At 39.7% G+C, this 22,569-nt stretch overlaps 3 protein-coding genes across 6 annotated transcripts in view; 2 read left to right on the top strand and 1 right to left on the bottom strand.

Moving 5' to 3' along the window:
• The first annotated feature begins 40 nt into the window (after positions 1-40).
• pygl (phosphorylase, glycogen, liver) lies at positions 41-11,209 on the top strand. The gene is made up of 20 exons (XM_034857583.1): positions 41-339; positions 999-1,100; positions 1,245-1,323; positions 1,704-1,807; positions 2,528-2,659; positions 3,137-3,248; positions 3,537-3,619; positions 3,819-3,956; positions 4,489-4,581; positions 4,953-5,099; positions 5,220-5,383; positions 6,925-7,039; positions 7,297-7,398; positions 7,960-8,107; positions 9,156-9,214; positions 9,317-9,458; positions 9,606-9,813; positions 9,891-10,025; positions 10,254-10,320; positions 10,849-11,209. The coding sequence occupies exons 1-20, from the start codon at positions 97-99 to the stop codon at positions 11,035-11,037; spliced, it is 2,562 nt and encodes an 853-aa protein (XP_034713474.1). The 5' UTR covers positions 41-96; the 3' UTR covers positions 11,038-11,209.
• On the bottom strand, positions 11,161-15,659 carry LOC117935427 (lysophosphatidylserine lipase ABHD12-like). The gene is made up of 12 exons (XM_034857613.1): positions 15,362-15,659; positions 14,673-14,775; positions 14,327-14,446; positions 14,115-14,145; positions 13,983-14,028; positions 13,593-13,722; positions 13,450-13,487; positions 13,046-13,125; positions 12,329-12,411; positions 12,085-12,163; positions 11,850-11,983; positions 11,161-11,683 (listed from the first exon to the last, which is right to left on the bottom strand). The coding sequence occupies exons 1-12, from the start codon at positions 15,462-15,464 to the stop codon at positions 11,656-11,658; spliced, it is 975 nt and encodes a 324-aa protein (XP_034713504.1). The 5' UTR covers positions 15,465-15,659; the 3' UTR covers positions 11,161-11,655.
• Positions 15,660-17,454: 1,795 nt separating this feature from the next.
• nin (ninein (GSK3B interacting protein)) overlaps positions 17,455-22,569 on the top strand; it is a 29,531-nt gene continuing 24,416 nt past the window's right edge. For 3 of the 4 annotated variants that reach the window (XM_034857557.1, XM_034857555.1, XM_034857558.1), the window contains exons 1-3: positions 20,562-20,646; positions 20,855-21,067; positions 22,002-22,095. In XM_034857557.1, the coding sequence (XP_034713448.1) occupies positions 20,593-20,646; positions 20,855-21,067; positions 22,002-22,095 (361 nt within the window). In that variant the 5' untranslated portion in view covers positions 20,562-20,592. Of the gene's footprint in view, positions 17,785-20,561; positions 20,647-20,854; positions 21,068-22,001; positions 22,096-22,569 lie in introns of those variants that run through there. The other variant, XM_034857556.1, reaches the window with a different exon arrangement.

Genomic DNA, 22,569 nt, shown 5'->3' with positions numbered 1-22,569 from the left:
AAAGGAGGAGACTGCTTCATGAAAAACTGCCACCATCTTACCTTTCAACTTCACTTCCAGCCAGGACAACAACAGGACAGAGCTGCAAGCCCAAGCATGGCGACCCCTCTCACTGACCAGGAGAAGCGCAAGCAGATCAGCATCAGGGGGATTGTGGGAGTGGAGAATGTTGCAGAGCTAAAGAAGGGCTTCAACCGTCACCTGCACTTCACTCTGGTGAAAGACAGAAACATTGCAACACCCAGGGATTATTACTTTGCCCTGGCTCACACTGTGAGAGATCACCTGGTGGGGAGATGGATCAGAACACAGCAGTTTTACTACGAAGCAGACCCAAAGGTAAAGATCAGAAGTTTCAGTGTCAATGTTGAACTAAAATAACCTCATACTGGAAATATACTTCCCACATATACTTCTGAGTATCATTCTATTGCAACACACCACAAAGTACTTCAAAATACAGATAACAGTCAACTAAACTATCCTGAAGCCTACAATGCAAATAATATCTGACATACACTTAAAAGTATAGGCTTTGATATATGTTTCAGACTGTCCAAAAACTGACCTTGTATACTGTATATTTCACATGTAGATGACAATTGAAATTCCTTGCTCAGACAGCATTTCAGATCCCTTGTGCATGACACAAAGAGCATATTGTTTGACATGTTTTTGACATTTTAATAGGAATTAGCCTTGGGCAATTTTTTTCTGTTCCATAAAACTTTCCAGATTTTCAAGGTTAACAATACGTTTTTTAAGTCACTTCATCATGTTTGTAATGCTACAGCCAGAAAATGTTTGCTTACATGTCAATTTCCTTCATTTGCTGCTCAGCTCTGCATGACATTTTCTTCACCTTCAAGCCACAAACAAAGTAGATCACTATCAATCTTGTAGTTAATATATGATTTACACAGTCTCTGAAAAGCTGAAAACTGTGCAAAGAAACATGATTTTTTTTCTACTACTTCTTCTTTCTTTCACATGTTCAGAGGGTGTATTATCTGTCTCTGGAGTTCTACATGGGCAGGACGCTCCAAAACACGATGATCAACCTGGGGCTGCAGAACGCCTGCGATGAAGCCATCTACCAGGTCAGACTAAGTTTTATTGGAAATGGAGGCTACAACGCCACAAATGCACATAATGACTGTGCTCATATTGATGAACCTTAGCTTTTTAATAATTTTTTAAAAAAAAGAGTCAATAGTAGGCTTTAATGTTCCCCTCTGCTGTAGCTCGGCCTGGACATGGAGGAGCTGGAGGAGATGGAGGAGGATGCAGGTCTGGGGAACGGAGGCCTGGGCAGACTGGCAGGTAAAAAGACACAGAGAGAATGAGAGGAGGTGTATATATTTATATCCGCTCTCCTCTAAAATAATTCAAAGTTACAGGAAACATTGAAAAATCAGGAAGAAGTGCTTTTAAAGTTACACTAAATGAGTCAAAGAGCAACCCAACACTCTATATCTAGTTCAACAACACTCCATTGTAATCTCTAGGCTATTATGGCAGTTGTCCATCAAACACTTCTGTGTGCCTATTGAATGTTTGAAGCAACTTTCAGCCCCAGAATTGTTGCTACAGAATGTGTAAATGAGCATTACACCATGGACTGTTGTTTTGTGTCTACATTAATCACTACAGAGTTTTCATTTTGAGTTCATGTCTAAAGTTTTTTTTTTTTCTGCACACAGCATGTTTCTTGGATTCGATGGCCACCTTGGGTCTTGCAGCATATGGTTATGGTATTCGATATGAATATGGAATCTTTAACCAGAAGATAAGAGACGGCTGGCAGGTAACTGCACAACGGCTATTAATCAATTGTCGTTTACCTTCCAAATACAATCTCATGAATAAAATTTGACCTCAAATGGCTAGATATCTCTGATACAAACACACCTGTTTCACTCTCCAGAGATCATAGATTTTTTCTTGTCAATATTTTGTTGTTGACCTATGTTCATGCTATGAGGAGTCAAAGTGGAGTGGGGCCAAGGTAGAACTGAATTAGGTCAGAATACCTCACAAGCCAATCATTGACAGTAATCTACAGACACTGCAGTGGTGCAAGCTCCTGGCAGACGCTGGTGTCAGTTGGTTTTAGATGGAGAAAAAAAATACTGTGTATCTTGTGATAAGGGATCCCCAAACTCAAGGCTTTTGCCCTTTTTGAATTCTCCTGGTTATTTGCAGTTCAAACCCTCAGTGTAAACATGTACATTTGAACACTGAACTGGATTTTCTCACTGGGGTGGACAAACCTACAGTATATGTTTAATCCCTGCTGCTATTGAACAGGAAGTGAAAATTGGTGCCTTTTATCTAGCACGTAACCCAAAATCTAACCAAATGGCGCAATAGTTTGTTAATTTACAAAAGGGAAGTTGTTCTTCTTACCTCATAAAGAGGTCAGAAGTCAGTTTAGAGTCTTGCTCAGTGCTTCTTCTTTCTCTCTACTCCAAACAAGTAAAACCATATTGAAGCTTTTTAATCTTTGCTCTGCCCGATCTATTAGGTGGAGGAGGCTGATGATTGGCTGAGGCATGGAAACCCGTGGGAGAAAGCCCGTCCAGAGTACATGTTGCCCGTTCACTTCTATGGAAGAGTAGAGGAGACGAGAGATGGCTCCAAATGGGTGGACACTCAGGTACTAAAGATGTGTATAGATCACAGCAGACGGTCATAGTTGGTGTGTCTAGTAGTTGAGTAACATGAATGGATTCCTGAACAGGCCTAACGGGTACATGCCCAGGGGCCCCTGGACCGGAGCCTCTGTGTAAAGTCACTAACAATCGCTGGAAAGTCAATCAAATGATGACAGTCATTTACAAAGAGACACTAAAACGACCACAAAGAGCTGCAAGGCGTCTAAAAAGACACAAAGAGGAACAAAACAACTACAGAGATGCAAGACAACTAAAAAAATGTGCAACACAACCACGGAGGGACAAAAATCCTCTATAAGTAACTCAAAACCACTACATTCCACATGTCTGTTTCCAGGGGCCCACTGTCTCGTACTCTGTACATGGCTTCGTTTGGAGTTACAAATAGTCAGATTTTCAGATTTTCTTTCCTGCTTTGTCTACCTGCTGGATCATTGTTTTCACTTTCATCCGTGCAGGTGGTTTTGGCGATGCCCTACGACACCCCCATCCCGGGCTACATGAACAACACCGTCAATACCATGAGGCTGTGGTCCGCCCGTGCTCCCAACGACTTTAACCTGAGAGACTGTGAGTGCTAAAGGGCAATTCTGACTATTTCTAACGTCAAACCCACTTTTGCAGAAAAGTCTTTGCATTTCCTTTTTTAGTTTTCACCTGAAACGCTTTGCAAGATAGAAGGAAACTGCTGCAACACTGGCACCTTGCGAAAATATGTCTGTTGCAAAATGACTTAAATGGTGTGGTTTCTTTTCTTGTTTCTGTTTAATCTTTGACTTTAAATTAAACTATTATATAAAATGTGTGTGTATATAATATAGTGCCAATGTAACTAAAACACCACTGCACTGTCTGTAGTTAACGTTGGAGATTACATCCAGGCCGTTCTGGACAGAAATCTGGCGGAGAACATCTCCCGTGTTCTCTACCCCAATGACAATGTAAGTTGAATGTTTTTGTCATTAAGCACTTTCTGATTCATCTATGCAAAAATACGCAAAAATAAGTGTTAGTGTGATACTAATGCCTGAACATTTTTTATAGTGGTCAACACACTGATAATGGGTTCTGTCCGGGAAAATGTCTGTTGTACTAAAACCAAGGCCATGGCTATCTCTGTGGTCTTTTTATATCTTGTAGTTTTTTGAAGGAAAAGAACTTCGTCTGAAGCAGGAGTACTTTGTTGTGGCGGCCACCCTCCAAGACATCATCCGCCGCTTCAAGACCACCAAGAAGGGCTCTCATGGCCGAACCTCTTTCGAGGGCTTCCCGGAAAAAGTAAGCTTCCAAATCAGCCGTATATTGATGAATGCAAAAAACTCAAGTGAGTTTCTGTCTAGAAATGGGGTATGTTACTTCACTTCTTTTCTAAACCTCAGTTATTGGCTAGAAGCAATCGGCTGGTATTTGCAACAAGATCTTGTCATCTTTTCTTCTTTTTTTTAAATTTGACAAGAGTCAAATACAGCAGAGATTACCATAAAAATTATTGTGATATTGCACTGCTTTGTCAGTGTGTTTTTGGCCTGGAAAGGACATGTGTTACAATAAAAGCACACATTATGTTTCACAGCACCAAGTGAGAAAATTTCTGCAAAGTGAGAAACCCTGCAGATATAATATTGTGATTTTGTGCAAAGGTGTGGCATATTGTGTCTTTTCATTCTAAATTCTTGTCAGATTAAAGACAGCCCAGTGTTTGTCATTTCAGTGTTTCACAGCTGCGCTTCTTTAATCTCCGGTTATTCTCTACAGTTATAGGAGATCAAATCAATTAGAAGGTGTCAGTACAAAATGTTGTGTTTTCCAGGTTGCCATCCAGTTGAATGACACTCATCCTGCCATGGCTATCCCCGAGCTGATGAGAATCTTGGTGGACATTGAGAAACTCGACTGGGACACGGTGAGTAAGGGTCAGATTTGGTAGATTTGATTTCAACCAATTTTGCTAAACCGAGAGTGACTGAAATACAGCATAAAATGGGGAAATCATAGCAAGTAACACAAAGGAGGTTAAAACCACAGAGTATGACAAATGAAACAGACACTCCTGTGTCGCATACTGTGTATGTGCAACAGGAAAAGTCAGGCAGGTTAAGAAACAAGAAACAGGCAGGCAGAGTTAGTTTTCTGTCGCAACATTTGAGACGTAAATTACAGATATGGAGTGAAAAAAGAAGGAGAGTTTCTTAGATTAGATTGCAAGTGGTTACAAAGCTCAAGTGTGATGTTTAATCAGGGAAAAATGAAACTCTCCCTCCTCCTCCTCTGCAGGCCTGGGGGCTCACTAGGCGCACTTTTGCCTACACCAACCACACAGTCCTCCCCGAGGCTCTGGAGCGCTGGCCTGTGGAGCTGCTGCAGAAGCTGCTGCCCAGACATCTGCAGATCATCTACCAGATCAACCAGGTCCACCTCGATGTACGTACTGGGGCTCAGACACGGGCAGAAAGGGAGCGATTGTGTTTTTTATTAACTGAACACACGTGCTGTGACATATGAATGTGATATCCTAAAGGTGTGTCTGTTCTGTCGCTGCAGAGGATTGCATCTCTCTATCCAAAAGACATGGACAAACTGAGGAAAATGTCTCTGATTGAAGAAGATGGATGCAAGAGGGTGAACATGGCGCACCTGTGCATCGTGGGCTCTCACGCCGTCAACGGAGTTGCTGAGATACACTCCAACATAATCAAGACTGACGTGTAAGCCATTTCACACACACACACACACAGCTTCATGTCACAAATCTAGGTTTGCGTATTGGTAAAAAAAAAGATAATCATTAAAGATAATGATACCTTGAATTTGATACCGGTTCCTGAACTATACATTTTTTACAAAAATAAAATCCCTTTTAATAAAAATAAGTTACAACATTACTAATTGTGGTTAAAAAGCAAGCAAACAAACAAACAAAGAAACAGCTCCTTCACACCTATGTGAGGCCTCTCAAAACACAACACACACTTGAGGTGTGTGTGTGTGTGTGTGTGTGTGTGTGTGTGTGTGTGTGTGTGTGTGTGTGTGTGTGTGTGTGTGTGTGTGTGTGTGTGTGTGTGTGTGTGTGTGTGTGTGTGTGTGTGTGTGTGTGTGTGTGTGTGTGTGTGTGTGTGTGTGTGTGTGTGTGTGTGTGTGTGTGTGTGTGTGTGTGTGATGGTAGAAGCATGCTTAATGGTTAACTGAGATTTACTCTTTAAGTATTGAAATTGGTAATGAATGACGAGGCATTTTTCACTACTAATGAGCATACCTTAGTTCAGTTCTACATGGGTACCCAGCCATACACAAAACAATGGACACACTGTAGACTACTAAAACCAATTAGCTATGTCTCTATTGGTCATGATAAAGTGACATATTTGTGTAAACCATGACAACAAATGGAGAAAAAAAACAGTGGCAAACTGCATCAACAGAAAAAATGAAGCCAGCTTAGATAGGCCGACCACTTAAACAATGGCCTAGTTGCTAAATACCAGATCAGTATGGCCTCATAGATAACCAGAGGATTTAATCACCTCATCTGTTACACACTCACACACAATAACTGCATGGTGGGGCTTGAGAGACCGGGCTGCTGTGAAGAAATGAAGACGCAAAGACAGATTGTAGTACTGAAAAAAGCAATATGATCTGAAGAGTTACCATCTTTGTTATTATGATAATGAACCATTCCTGTCATGACTCTGGGTTTTTTTACGGTAGTTTCCTGTTTGATTTTGTCTTTTCTCCTGCCCATGTACTGTTTGACTTCCTGTGTGTCTCCCTGGCTCTTATTTGTTTCAGATTGTTGTCTCTACCAGTATAGTTCCTCTGTAGTGGTTTGCTTTTCTAGTTCTAGTTTTGTCAGTGTGTTGCATTTTTGTATTGTATTTCCTGTTTCCTCATTTCCTGCCTGCCTCAGGAAACCTTCTGAAGCGGCTTTTCCAAAATAAATGTAAAAAATCTTCCTGCTGCATTTTGGTCTGCTCTCTGCGCGTTGGGTCTGCACCCCCCTGACTAAATGTTTTAGTGTGTGTACTATGAACACAGTTTACATTACGGTTCTCCAGTGTGTTACAAAGGTCAGTAAAAATCTCAATGGTGTGTGATTTTATGGTTGAGGAGACAAAACAAACGTGCTGGTATGCTTTCTTTACTACTTGATACAAATACTGTATCTACACTATTTACGTGTTTCCATTATTTTGTCTCTGATAAATAACCAAAATGAAGTTTCACATTTTTCTTCCGTATTCCACAGATTCCGTGATTTCAGTGAACTAGAACCAGAGAAGTTTCAGAACAAAACCAACGGCATCACACCCAGACGCTGGCTGCTGCTCTGCAACCCCGGCCTGGCTGAGCTCATAGCGGAGGTCTGTTTCAGCCGCCTGAGCAACAAATCACTAAATGATTGAGTGCAAAGATATGTTGTAGCGGTGAAAATCCTTTGGTTCCTTAAGCCTATATTCCCCAGCTGTCATGTGATCAAATCTGGGCATAGCTGTCCCTCCTAAGTCTTTTCCAGACCGCATTCCAGTCATATTTCCAAATATAGATGAAGTGGAGTGTAGTAAACACTGTCAGTTTGTTTTTGCACACATGTCATTGTCAACATAAATGTGTGTTTCAGGTCATTGGGGAGGATTACGTGAAGGACCTCAGCCAGCTGAAGAAGCTGAATGACTTTGTCGACAATGCTGCCCTCATCCGTGATATCTCTAAAGTAAAACAGGTAACTATTGTAGGTACAATAACTCAAGTGCTGCACTGAAGTACAATTTTGAGTTATTTGTACTTCACTTGAGCTTCAATTTGAAGCCACTACATACCTCTATTCTACTGCGTATCAATTATTCTAGAAGCTTTGTCTGAAATGAAAGTAGTTTAATTATATTGAGAAAATTGATCAAATAAGTCTTCCATGGCGTATCCGTTTTTTCTGTTACACTAATGAATGCTTGATGTTGCCATACAGTACATGCATCATCATCATAATATAACATTAATAAATCCTATTTATATAGAGCTTTTCTAGGTACTCAAAGTAGCTTAGTTGCATAGTGGAGGCTTTGTTCTAAATGTTTTGTTAAGCCATGGATCCATGAATTTCAACCTCTCGTAGTTTTTTATCAGTTCTGCACATCATAGCAGGCAAACACAGAGTTAATCAGATGTATTTGTGCATTGCAGCTTTAAAGTCTGTGCGTGTCAGAACGGGCCTGTGATTCAGCAGCTTCCACTCACTGAAAAATTCCTTTTGTTGCTAAGTAACGTATTTTTGATTTCCTCACAGGACAACAAGATGAAATTTGCCCAATACCTAGAGAAAGAGTACAGGGTGAAAATCAACCCATCCTCCATGTTTGACGTCCACGTGAAGAGAATCCACGAGTACAAGCGGCAGCTCCTCAACTGCCTGCACATCATCACCATGTACAACCGTATGTGAAATGTCTGAAGTGTTACTAAAATTGCCAGAAGGCTTCACAAGCCGCCACAGGGCTCTGAGCGCTACATAACATGACACAATCTGACTAGTCCTCACGTGGAAGATTCCTCACTTGACTGTTGCTCCAAGCCAGTTAAAAGAAAAACAAAGAATGAGATGCATTTGCCTTTTAATCAAGTGTGGGAATTTTCCATGCAATCATGGGACTGGGTTAGACTGAAAATCAGTCATCACCAGCTATGTTTTGTTTGCATATACTTTAATGCTGTCTTTCCCTGCATCTAGAACCCCTTCCCTCCTTGAGAATATTCCCAGCAAATATCCCTATAGTACATTTTACTTAAACGGAAATTCAGTCTCCTTGAAGTGCATAATCCCTAACCCAAACAATGGAATAAGACAAATTAGTAAGTAAGGGGACGGATCTATCACAACATAGGTCGACAGCCACTCTATCAGCTCTGAGGCTGTACTAGGGCTCAGTGGTGCAATTATTGCAATTCATTGTGAGAGCAACAGGAGTGTCCGTACTACATTTAGTGGCTATCCATCTGACAATTGAGACATGTCACCAAAAGAAATTCACAAATGTCAGCCTGCTGATGGCGCTATTTGAAAAGTCAGGCGATCCACTGGGGACCATGAACCTTCTGAACAAATGTTCCTGCCAATCCATCCTACAGTTTTAAAGTCTATTTATTATTTCAGTCTGGACACAAGTGGTGGACCGACTGATTGACCAAAGCCACACTGCTAGCATGTCCTAAAACAACAACACATAAAATTGGAAATTAAAAAATAATGAAATCCAAGTGGACAAAATTCCAATTATAGGCAACCTTTTTTTTTTATTTCAGATTTAAGCATGGGCCAGAGTTGGAGAGTTGGATCCTAACCCATGTAGTGTTTTGCAGAGAAGTCATAAGATGTTAAAAATAGCTCCTTGACTTGTTTGTGGTCAATGCAAAGACCTGAGAAATAATATTGAAATGAGACTTCTCCCCTTCATTTATGTATGTATCTGTTTTTGTTTTTCCAAGGCATCAGAATGAACCCCACTGCACCTTTTGTACCACGGACAGTGATCATTGGGGGAAAGGTACTAGCTCAGCTACAGCACACATGAAGTTCTACTGTACAGGCCAAGACTGGTGTGAAAAATCAGTTTTACAGGTAGTCTGTCTCCTGTCGCCCTCTGCAGGCTGCTCCAGGCTATCACATGGCGAAGATGATCATCAGATTGATCACGTCAGTGGCTGATGTGGTCAATAATGACCCTGTGGTGGGAAACAAGCTGAAAGTCATCTTTCTGGAGAACTACAGGGTCTCTCTAGCAGAGAAAGGTACCGTCAAGACAACTGTCTTAAACATTTGCACACACTGAGTGTCCAAAACTCAAAACCACACATGTGCATGGGCATAATTGCAATTGTGAAATGAAATGAAAAGGATGATTCACCAAAAAATGAAAATGACCTGCTCTTCCTCAGTAATACCTGCCACGGATCTGTCCGAGCAGATCTCCACTGCCGGCACTGAAGCTTCAGGAACAGGTAACATGAAGTTCATGCTGAACGGAGCTCTCACCATCGGCACCATGGACGGAGCCAACGTGGAGATGGCCGAGGAGGCTGGAGAGGAGAACATGTTCATCTTCGGCATGAGGGTGGGGGAAGTGGCTGAAATGGACAAAAAGGGGTAACAGTCTAGTTAATTGCTTATGTTTTATACAGCTCTTTATGTATCATATTAACATTTATCTTCTTTATTTGTAGATATGATGCCATGTCATACTACAAGAGGATCCCAGAGCTGAAATATGTGATGGACCAGATCACGAGTGGATTCTTCAGCCCTAAAAATCCAAACCTTTTCAAAGACCTCACTGACATGCTCTTCAAACATGACCGGTGAGCAACACACACACAGAAACACACACACACACACACACACGGGTTACTATTCCAAAATGCTGTAACCCAGCTGATCTAACTTGAAGTTAATGAATTGATGCTGTCATGTCAACACTAATCTTTCTTAGTTTTTCTTCTAATGTCTGGTGTCAAACTTCTTAACTTTTTATATATTTTTTGAGTTCAAGTTGTCCGATGTATGTAATGCCTCTTCTCTCTCTTCAGTTTCAAAGTGTTTGCAGACTTTGAAGACTACATAAAATGCCAAGAGAAAGTCAGCCAGCTCTATCAGGTAACATTTCCCTTTGACGTCTGGCCTGTATATAACACAGTGAGATTACAGGGTTAGACAGCTATCTTTGGGCTTAACTATTTTTAAGTATCGCTTTTAACTAGAGAAGATTAGTTGTTTCCAAACTTTTTCATGTCAAGGAATCCTTAACTGACACAAATTAGACCACAGACCCCCCATTTAATAGGATTTATATTGTTTTAATCTGTTATATTGCAGATGAAACCCATGTTCAAAATAGTGAGTTTTTCATTGTGTTGATAATGGATAAAAGAACAGCGAAAAATGTAGTATTCCCCTTTTTGCTTCGGACCCCTGAAACTCCCTCAAGGACCCCTAAGGGTCCCCGGACCCTACTGAGGTAGATCACCTTTGTAAAGAATTGAACAACTTTAAAATGAACTATACACAACATTAAAATTGGTCAAGCAGGAAGAAAAAAAATGATTTACAAAAAGACAACAAATCTACAGACGCAGAAAAATAATACATGTAAATGTTTCTTTTTTTTTTTTTTTTCTCTAAAAGAATCCAAAGGAGTGGACGAAGATGGTGATCAAGAACATCGCTGCCACAGGAAAGTTCTCCAGCGACAGAACCATCACAGAGTACGCCACCGAGGTGTGGGGCGTCAAGCCGACCGACCTGAAGATCCCGCCTCCCAACGAACCGAGAGAGGCCATCGAAGAAACGGCCAGAGCTCTGAAGAAAATGTGAGGCTGGAACCCAACCGAGGGCTGCCTTATGTTTACATCGTCATCAGCTGTTCCTTTTCCTTCATGCTTTTAACCTTCAAGTCCCACCTCACTGAAGTTTCAGAAATCACAACTGAAAACTTTTATTTCCTGAACACTTTATTGTCAACACACCAGGATCAAAGCACTTGCATAAAAAGTAATGTCTGTTACAATCCATACAGTAACTCATGCGTTAGATATGAAAAGCAAGTGGAAATAATTTCTTCATATGTGACAATCCTGGAGTTGGATTTGATTTCTGCATTTCAGGAATTCAGTAGGATGTCAGTAACAGAGCAGCTGATTAAGTGCAGTCCTGCAACTTTATGCTGAATGTACTGAGTGACCAAGCCTGTCAATACTCCAGGCAGTTGAAAACAATGTATTTCTGTATCAGTATCACCTGGTTAAGGAAAGATGCAAGGCTACTTCATTTGTGATCTACCGTATTTTGTCTGAGTGTTTTGAATAAAGTTATTGTAATATGTTTAATCAGTGCTTTTGTTAGAACACACACACGCATTTTGTGCCAAAAATAAATATGTATGTAGGTATCTGCTGGGCTTATAATTTCTTCTCTGCAGGAGGGAGAGACAATCTACTGTCTCAGGTTTTGTAAAAATGTCCTGCAACCAAAACATTAGAAATTTTAGGTTTAGAAAAAACATATACAGTACTAAAGACATATTAAACAAGCAACAGTGTACGTCAAGTTTTTTTTTTTTTACACTTTGTGGTTTGAACCTTAGCATTACATGCATTGTGAAATTCATCAGTTTTGACAAAACTTACCCGATCACATTTGACAGATTGGGATCTAAGTAGATGCTGTTGTGGGAGAATCCAAGATTTGCACTGTAGGAGATCATTTCAACCTGAACATCTGTCTTGTATTCTTTCTTAGTCTGGAGTGATATTTGGTACAGCTGGAGACACAATAAAACGCAAGTAATTCAACAAGGAAGCAGCAATATCTACAGGAAAATGATCCAAACAGTGAAAGTAGGACTACATAGACCTATTGTACCTTCAGACCCATGTAATAAGGTACTATATCGTCATCCTTGGAATGCAGGACGAGAAGTGGGCTGGTCAAGGTCTTTAAACTGTAGAGATGTTTGGGTAAAATATACATTAACAGTCCGGGATGAATTAGCTGATCAGTGCCATTTAATCATATTACTTTGCACACTATTATCTGCATTTATTAAAAGATGATGATGATGATGGTTGGAAACCCAGCTAAATGAACCAAGAAGAACTGCACTTACTTTTTATCGTTAGCAAACACAATGTTGTTCTTTTCCAATATGCTCCAGAGCAAGCTCTCAAATCCCGGAAGGAACATGTACATCTGGAGTAACACAGAATACAAAGTGTGTAGAAATATTTTGGGGAATTTTCTGTGTACTGTAATACCATACAAATACAGAAAAGAAACGGTTATTTGGTTTAAGATGAGTCAACTGTGTGAATGTATCCTAGTATGGAAATACAAAAAACTGAAAATTGTTCATTTCAAATAAATGACATAAGAGTATGAATACAGAATGTGCTAAGTGTGCTGTGTTACCTGTGTGATTTCTGCAAGGGGATTTGAACATGTTGAACACTGTACTGATATTTGTCAGTCAATAGAAATATTCTAATTTGAGGCATTATTACTTTATGTATTTAAACTAATTTTGGATCTCAGATGCACCACTTGAGTCATATGAACATACTTTTGTGGGTTCAAATCCAGTCCAGTGACTTTTTGGTACATCACCTTTCAACCTTTACATATAGTCTCAATTGTGTATTAAAAATGCCCTGTAATTTCTTAAATGATTGCTATATATTTAGCATAACAGAAAAAAAGCTATTCATGTTTTAGTAATTGCACATTTTTTTGAAAAGAAGATCAAATTGAAACAACTGCGTGTTCTGGGATTGGTAGACACCCGTAGGGGCTGAAGATGTAAATGTGAAGAAATGTAACAAGTCACCTTAGTGACCGGATGGTTGGCTACAACTTCTCCGATTGTTGTGAATGGAGCTTCAAGGATTAAAGCATCAACAACAGACCCTGGTGTTAAAGACAGTAATACAAATGATTAAAAACACATTATGAAATAAACAAAAAAATATGAATGGAGCGAGTATTACATTTAACTTTCATGGCTTGTTACGTCAAAACACAAACACACACACACACACACACACACACACACACACGTGTTTAGAATTATTCTGGCTGATCAGACATTTACAACCTAACAGAAGAGTGGAATATATGTGGATCAAACTCCACAAGTCCACACAGTCCTCCTGAGAAGGGGTCTAATCAGCCAAATATAATTTAAATGTGGGTTTATGCAGCAATGCAAGGCCTTTACAGACTTTAACGCACCTTGCTCTTGTACTTTCACTGCAGTATTTGTTGCCACACTAAAAGAAAACAAAAAAGAATAAAGTAGGCGATACACATTCTTATCTTTTCAGTTGTCTCAGTTAGCGTTGTGGACGGGGGGACGTTACTGGAGAGAAACTGACCCAGTGCCAAGCGAGTGTCCCCACAGACAGACAAGACCCCCTCTGCTTTGTTTCTTTACCCAGTGGTACAGGTAGAGGGCGTCACTGGTCATTCCAGCTTCACTTGGCTCCCCAGTAGAGTCTCCAAAACCTAATTAGAAAACACATTTGTCAAAAAGAAGAAAAGTTGAGTATGTTATCCCTAATCTAACTTTAGTTTGGTGTAATTTAGTCCCTTTTAGATCCCTTTTAGACAAAGTGTTTTAAAATTACTTTTGTTTTAAAACAAAAGTAATGGGAGGTTTTCTGTGGCGGACTTTTGAAATCATGTTTACCCCAAAAAGAACATGCTGTAAGGGGTTTTATTTAGCAAAAACACGGTCACTTAAAAAAAACCAGTAAGCACCTTACCTCTGTAGTCTAAAGATAAGACATGGTACCCTGCAGCACTTAAAATCTGCAACACACAAACATTGACATTTTATTTAAAGCTGAGAGTAAATAATGATCAAAACTGAAAATGCTTTAAAACAGGAAGCGTACCTTCATCAGTTCCACTCTGTGATTCATGGCCCTGCAGAAATGACATGAAAGCAATGAATACAAACAAAGCGAGTGGCTTTCAGACTCCTTTTCTCCCCCACTGCATTGTGTTCATTGTGCCTGGGGATAAACCCGGGAGCCTAAGCAGTGATGCCCACTAGACTCCAATTAAGATCAATTCAAGAGTCCCTATCCTACCACTCTCATCCCACCTGGTTGCTCCGTTGCCATGGAGATAGATAAAAACAGGGCGGCCATCTCCCAGAGTTTCCCTGTACCACTCAGGGCTTCTCCCTGGGGCGTCCTCCCATTGGCTGGCCGGGAGCGTATGCCTATGGGACATAAAGACAGAGAGCGAGAGGGGGGAAAGACAAACAAATACGTTTGTGTTTCCAGACACACACAGTCAGGATTTTTTGAGTGGTCTTGTGCAAATAAATGAGTAGATTGTGGTCCCATTCACTCAGGAGCCACCTGTCCCGAATATGCACATGCTCGTGGTATTTTCAAGTACTGTTGCCCTTCAATGGACAAAAGAGGAACCAGCAAATGACCTACCAGACACCCACTGAGACACCGTCCTCTGTGTTGAGGTAGAAGTTGCTTGTGTGGTTCAGCACATCTTCAGGTCTGCTGAGATCCAGAAAAAATGGAAACCTCACTGCAGCAGGCAAGAGCACACAAGGTTAGTATTATTTTGTTATTGAAGTAGTATTTTATCATATCACATAATATTGTATCACATCATAGTACACTGTATTATCGTACTGTATCGTATTGTATCATATTGTATTGTATTGTATCACATTAGATTGTATAGTATCTTATAGTATTGCATCATACCCTATGATTGTATTGTTGTTTAATGTCATAAAAAAGGTATTTGTGTTTTGGGAATGTGAGGACACATCTCAGGACACAGCTTATTTTGCTATAGGCCTAGCCGCGTTAGGATTGTGGGTAGTGTGGTTTCTACATGAGCAACGTTTTACATCTCATAGGTCGCATGATAGCTTGTGGTAGCTACGTCTACCTTTAATGGTTAACACATGGCTAAAAAATCAATGGGATTTTCCCTTCCGGATCAAAATGTTGAGCTCTATTAGAATAAGAATATCATTATATTATTATCACAAATTAACCAGAATAGCCTACTGAACACACTGTGTTGACCCGTTTGGTTACATAAGCATCTTGTTGCTCGAGCAAACAGTTGATTTCTTATGACATTTGAACACATTACTTACTAAAGTGAGCAAATATGATATGGCCCAGTATCCAGGGGAACAGGTAGAGGATGACAGGCACTGAGGCGTACACAGCGAGCAGAAATAACACAGCTCTCTTCATCCCTGCCTCAGGTGAAACTTCCTTCCTGCAGCAACAAAATCGGTGTGTTCCCCTTTTTCTTGTTTCAATAGGGACCAGAGGGAGAGATCCAGCAGAGATCTCCTCCTGCCGACATGAGTGTTGTGAAATGCAGAATAAAAAGAGGTCAAGGTTCAGCTGAAACTAAGCGTATCTTCTGCTGCTATTGGTTCACGTTTGACACAGCGGTTCAAACAACAAAACGGACCACAGCCAGTTGACATGACACCACTGCACGGCATTGTGGGTATTGGAGTTCTTTAACAGTGTAGCACTAGTGGTACCACCTTTACAGTCTATGGACACAACAAAAAAATATAAATATTTACTCCTTATACACTTTAAGTATCAAAAACTACTCATAATCCAGAAGGGCCCGGCATTGTGTTTTATATGTTATATTATTGGATTAAAATTGTTGGAGTATTCATGTGTAAGGCAAGGCAAGGCATAATATAAGCAATATTTGAATGTTGCAACTGGTGGATGTGGAGTTAATTTTAGTACTTTATATAGTAAGCTTATAAAGTAATCTTATCTATAATAATGCATTTTTTTATGATCAAATGTTTTGTGGAAAACATCTTTATCTGCAATGAATCTGCTGCTGCCAAATAACTGGGGTAGTACAAAGAACCATATTTTTTCTGAAATGTAGTGGAGTAGAAGTATAAAGGAGCAGAAAATGGAACTACTCAAGTAGACGCTTGAAAGTGCAGTACTAATGTGGTTGTAGAGACACTCCACCACTGTAATTAGGGTTTTACTGGGCCCTCTGCAGACCAACCAGTAGGCCTACGCTTTGTGTCCAGGATCAGGTCATGACAGTACATTTGCAAAAAGTGCTCCAGGGACCTAAAAATGGCACTGAAGATGAAAAACCTTTTCAAAGTAATGTCAGTTATCCTGACCCAAATGATCAAACTCTGTGTGGTGTGTTGAGTAAAAAGCCTTCAGGTTTGACAGAATATGTTTTTTAGAGTGTACACACTGTGCTCTGCCATATGATAGCCTACCACATGTTTTCCTTCCTTGTGAAAGATTGTCCTCAACATAAGGGTAGCTCTCAGTGGTGGAATGTTACTAAGTACATTTACTCAAATAAAAATTCAAGGTACTCAAGTCTTTTCTCTCCATGCCACTGTCAACTCCGTCACATTTCAGAGGCAATCATTGTACTTTTATCTAACAGCTTTAGTTACTAAGTTCTTAATTTTTGCATACAAAACACAACAGTGTTAACAATGATTAGTCGATTGATCGTTTCATGATTCCAGTTTCACAAATGCGAAGTTTTTGTGATTTTTCTTTTAATGATTTTAATCTTTTTGATAATGTTGAGGTTTGGATTGTGGATTGGATGATAACGTTACGAAGGTGTCTCATTGGGCTCTGGGTTAATGTAACGGCATCTTTCACTATTATCAGTATTTTTACAAAAACAAAACAATCAATGAATTGATTAATGGAGAAAATAAAAGCTAGATTAATCCACAATGAAAATAATCAACAGTTGCAGTATTATACAAAATAGTTCGAATGAGATCCACCTCAACCAACTACAGTAAACCTGCTTAGTGCATAGCCTAGTAATAATCTAATGATGTAATATGATAATATAACATTCATAGGGGACATTTTTTTGCATACTTTTACTTTTCTCTTTGCTTTAAGTATAGGCTACTTAACATACCTTTAAGTAACATTGAAAAACGCAGGACAAAAATCAACAAAAACATACTTTTGTAAAACGCAAAAAAAAAAAAAGTAAACTATAAATTAAAAAAATAAATGTAACGGATAGGTGTCTATGCTGGACTATATGTCTGAATAAATACAAAGCATAGCAGTCAAATATTAATAACAGTAACATTTGCTCGTGGTTTAAAGAAGGAAGTATTGCTTTAATTTGGCACCGGACTAATTTGGTCCACAGGGGGCCAGACGGGCCAGTCAGGCCGGCCCAGGCCTTTGGTCACCGCCCCTTCCTCTAGCAGCCGCTTTTCAAAATCCGCTACAAGCGAGCCGGAGGGAGAGATACACGGAGCCGAGGACACAAAGCGGTAGCCACGCTCTCGAATGCTGTTAGGACATAAAAACTCTCCAGCAAGACCCACTAAACCGACTGCATCTTCAAGCTAACGCTTCATAAGTCTTACAGAAAAGCAAAAGTTAACGTTAACGTGACCTGCGAGGGAACGGCGACACCAACGTCGCAACGCCAGAAATGTTGTAAAAGTTTATTTTAAACCCGCGTTTAGTTGGGAAAGGAGACAATTATCGTCCAAATTCTGAGACTTTGGTAAGTGTATTTAGCAGAAATAGTTGAAACCGTGTCTTTTCTTTCTCTTCTGTGTTCTTTCACACTTTAAACGTGAAATTATAGGATGAAGTTAGAGCCAACAGCAATCCCGACCAATCGTTTCCTCCCAACACGCCTGCTGATAATTTAGCCCAGTTAGCATAGCCCATCACTTTCATATAATGACTCCGTATCATCTTAGACTAATTTAACTAGCTTAACAACGCCACAGTTGGCTAGCGGGCTTACCATGTCCATAACTGACTTTAAAGTGTACTCTGGTGTGGTCGAGCTGCATTCAAGCAGTACTGAGTCAACTGTTGACAGTGTTTCCATTGAGTGATGCTAAAATGTGATTCGTTTACTAAGTAACTAGCAATATAATACTAGCTAACTATTATAACTGGCATCTGACATGTTTTTTTTTTTTTAATTTTTTTTTTTTGACTGCACTTTTCCTACGGCTGACATGAAAATGCTCAGGGTCTTTTTTCAGTTTAATAAATAATGTCTTTGTAAATGTTTAGAGGTTGTTGTTTTTCTATCCCATAGAAAACACTAGCTAATAGCTATGATTCTAAAACGGTTACATTTTTGTTCACCAGAATTATTACTAATCTTTTTTTTTCTTCTTTTTTTTTAATAAGTGACTTTGTGATGCCCAGTTTTATTTTTTGACAGGTCAAATACAGGGTTTTAAATTTAGAGATATAATAAGAATATTAGATATAAGAGAGATTTCTTCATGATGCACCCTTTACAAAGAGACAATAGTTTGCTTTTGAAAATGCAGGAAACTTCTTTTTGTCCCATAGTAAGTCATCATCTCCTATCCCAAAATGGCCAACAAACGGTACCCCCATCAGTGTTTCACTAGGCTGATGTTAAAGAAAAAAAGTTGAGAAATTTTTACTTTTCCAGATTGACATCTGTTGGTGATAATTATGAGTGGATGGTGTGAAGGATTAACCTCCCTCTTGTGACCTGGACCAGAGGGATTCTTTGGCTGCAGCAGCTGTCAAACCCCGGCTACCGTGAGCCGAGCAGGAGACCTACCAGGATAATTGGCTCAGAGGCTGCCTGGGAAAACGCAACAACACAAGCAAAGTGTGTGGAGTAAAACTTACCTAGCAAATATTTGAAATGACGACAGGCCAGTTCTGTTACCAATTAGAAAAATAGTAATTATTTTTTCTCCATTTTTTTTAAATTTATTTTTCACGTTTAAGAAACTATAGCTTTAGATAAGCGGCCATCATTTTCTTGCATTTCATAATCTGTTCAAATATGCAGATGCAGGCTACTGATTTGTTTTTTGTCTCTATTGTCTGGGGTGGATGGGGACCCCAACTCTGGGGTGTGGGGGACACCTGGCCGAGCACTTGATGGTCTCACTGAGAGCAGCTGGAAAAGCCAGGGTCAGGAGGGATGTTCTTTGCATTTAGGCACAAACTGGGAGCTTTTTATTGGATATAGAATAGGTAATGTTTATAATAGAATAAAGTTTAGTTCAGATCTTGTTCTCCCACAAGAGGAAATAATTTTTGCAGCCAGAATAATGACATGAAAGCAAACACACTTGGACCGGAACTAAAGGCATCAAAAGTGCTGTACTTCCTACCAATTCATATTAAAAAAAGGGTATATGATGAAAAGCTAGCAAGGATAAAGATACACTAAGCTGTGCCGTGAACCAAGAGTCAATAAGATGTGCAGTAAGTAAATGAAATAAAAAGATTAAAAAACCAGACCCTTTGTAGCAAGAAATATAAGCTGCTCAACAGCACAAAATGCAGTATTAACTTAAGCATATAAAAGCTCATCATAAAGCAACCAAAGGCATTCAAGGAGGGCATTTATAGAGCAGTAATATTAATGAAATCAAGCAAAGCGAAACATTCAAACAATGGAGGCACTATATGAACATACAACTGATGCTAACAGTCCACTTACATAGTGTGCAGAAGTATGTTTTTAGAAGTCTGCTCCTCTCTCCATTGCTATTTCCAGTCATGTTTGACATGTACCTTCCTTAAGCTTCAGGTGGCTGACCTGGACTGTTCTCTCCATGAGCTATGGCATTGATGAATTTACACTTAAATTTGTCAGACTCCATCTTTTCTTTTCTTTTTTTATATTCCTGATTATGCCTCTTTTAAACAAATTCTTAGCATCCTAAATAATTATCTAAGATACATAATTTGTATTATGGCCAAACTGGACTCCAGACTTTTGTTTGTGCCCAAAAATGTCCCTGCTATGTTAAATGGTTCTTATTGTTCTTCAATTACAGCAATGAAAGTAGAACAACCTTGTCCATGTCTCTAACTGAAACTGCCAGTCAGTAAATCTTGGCTCAAGGCTTCTGGTTAAACCTTCCCAAGTTGATCCTGGCTACTTTATCCACTTGGTTCAGCGCCACGTTTTGTTGTCATTGTCATTTGGTCTCTGTTACCAGTTTGAAGTCTAAAAACTTCAAAAACACTGTTTTTCATTATTAACTTCTTTTTGTCAGTCTTTACAAAATCAGACCCCTTTCCTTTTTATATTAGTTATTAATATCTTTATAACAATACTGAAATGTGTGAACTACATTAACAGCACAAGGTGAATTTTGGGCCTCAGATTGAATAACGTAGGTCATAAACAACCCAGCTAAAGGCGGGAAGAGTCTTGGTCAGTGTCAGACTTGGCCGTATCTATCCATTTACCTGGTTGCCTAATCATTCTAATTTGATTAGCCAAAGCCTCCACCACCAATGACTCTTGAGCTGTGTGTTGGTAGCTCAATCACCCAGCGACGCTCAAATGAAGGAGCTGTTAGGAACGCATACTGTTGAGATAGATGTTTCCACCCTGTTTGTAAGTATAAACGGTGATTAGATAGATCATCCTGCGGAATTAGAATGAAGAGATTTAATCTTGTTTTGATTTTTTTTTTTTTATTCGCTATAACAGTAATTGAAGTTGAATTATTTTATTTTTCTGGCATATCATTCTGGGTAGACACATCGGCTAACTTGAGATGGAAAGCTTGATAAAACAAGGATTTACCATCCTTATCTTTCAGGGCAGGGTGCTGTCCTGTGGGATGGATGACACCCAAGAGCAGGACCAATACGAGGAACGCCTAAAAGAAGTTTTTAACAGTTTTGATGCCAGCGGCTCCGGCTCACTGTGCCCAGAGGAGCTCTCTGACCTCTGCCAGTCCCTGCACCTGGATGACGCCACACCAGCTCTTCTCCACATACTGCTGCAGAGCCAGGACCGCCTCACTGCCAGGGTACGTTTATTCCCCTGCCGCTGAAAACCACCAGTTGGTTTTGTCTTTCAGGTTATGGTGTGCCGTAATTTGCTCAGAAAAGATGTGTTTGCTTTCCATTTCTGATGCACATGTGAGTCGTGGCCTTTTGATTTCCTGTGCAAAGGCTCCTCCTCTTGCATCCTTTTGAATTTAACAGACGTCTGTGTTGAGCCACTCCAGCTCTCAGGTCTTTGTGTGTCCAGGCTTTTTGGTGCTTTGTTGGCTGTCTTGTTGAGGAGAAAATGTGCCCCCATCAGCCCTAATCCCTGGTGTCGGTCGTAAGGACAACCAAGCCAGATAATCACTATTCACAGATGCATTTCTTTGAGTGTGCTCCATGTTAAAATATATAAAATATGCATATATGAAATGCATTGGACTTTCAGAGGATTTCCAGTATTTCTCTTTTCAGCCCAAAGGAGACTGAATGAGGAGATATATTCCAAACTGCTTACCTCTACACTTTTGCATGAAGTTGTTTGTAATATAAGTGTGTGGACAGACGGATGGCTGTTGTCTTGCAGTGGTGGGTGGGTGTGTGTGGGTGGGGGAAAATGTGAGCAGAGGACAAGTGAACTGATTTCATACCCATGGCATCAAACAATAAAGTCGAAAGAAAGAAAGAAAAAAAAACACGTCAAGCCGGCAGCCGCCAGCCTCGGATCACAAAGAAAATCACCATATTCAGGGTTAGCAGCTGTTGATTCTTGAAGTGTGACCTCGCTGCTCCTGCTCAGCAAACCTCCTCCACCCAGTCACCCAGCTTCCACCCTGCACACTGGGAATTACATCCAGTCTAAGGAATTTTCGTGGACTTATGTTTTGTTTTTACTTTGCTTCACATACTAAGCATTGATGGCATTCTTTCACATTTATGTAAAACTACTTAACTTTTTCTCTGTTCTCTTTGCAGGTTGACTTTGACCAATTCAAAAATGCACTTATTCTGGTATTGTCGTCAACTCTTGAGCCACCACAAGCAGAACTGGAGACCTTGTCCAAACCAGGTAAAGTCTGGATTCTGGTGTTGCATGTTTTAAAGAAATCCCACAAATGTCTTTAAAATTCACGCAGTGTCGCCTAAAAACACACAAAGCATAAGCCATATTATTATGTCAGTATCAGTTAATTGTGGACATTTTTATAGAAACTTTTTCCACTCAACAAGTTGACCTGTGAAAGCTGAGTAAGTGGACCAGCCCACATGCTGATTCAGCTGTAAATCTATATACAGAGACACAGGCCCAAAGCCAACTAGCCGCCAGTTGAATTATTTGCACTATCATGTTTGGTCAACTTGCATGGTTTGTTATTTTATGGATGTAATTAATGCAAATAGTTGTTTATACTAAGTGTATATGTATATATGTGTATATATATATGTATATATATATGTATATATATATGTGTATATATATATATATATATATATACAGTGGGTACGGAAAGTATTCAGACCCCTTTAAATTTTTCACTCTTTG

The sequence above is a fragment of the Etheostoma cragini genome, chromosome 20 (genome assembly GCF_013103735.1).
Source record: "Etheostoma cragini isolate CJK2018 chromosome 20, CSU_Ecrag_1.0, whole genome shotgun sequence".
Taxonomy (NCBI): Eukaryota; Metazoa; Chordata; class Actinopteri; order Perciformes; family Percidae; genus Etheostoma; species Etheostoma cragini.
The sequence above is the reverse complement of the archived record's forward strand: the minus strand, read 5'-3'. Positions and strand labels throughout refer to the sequence as shown.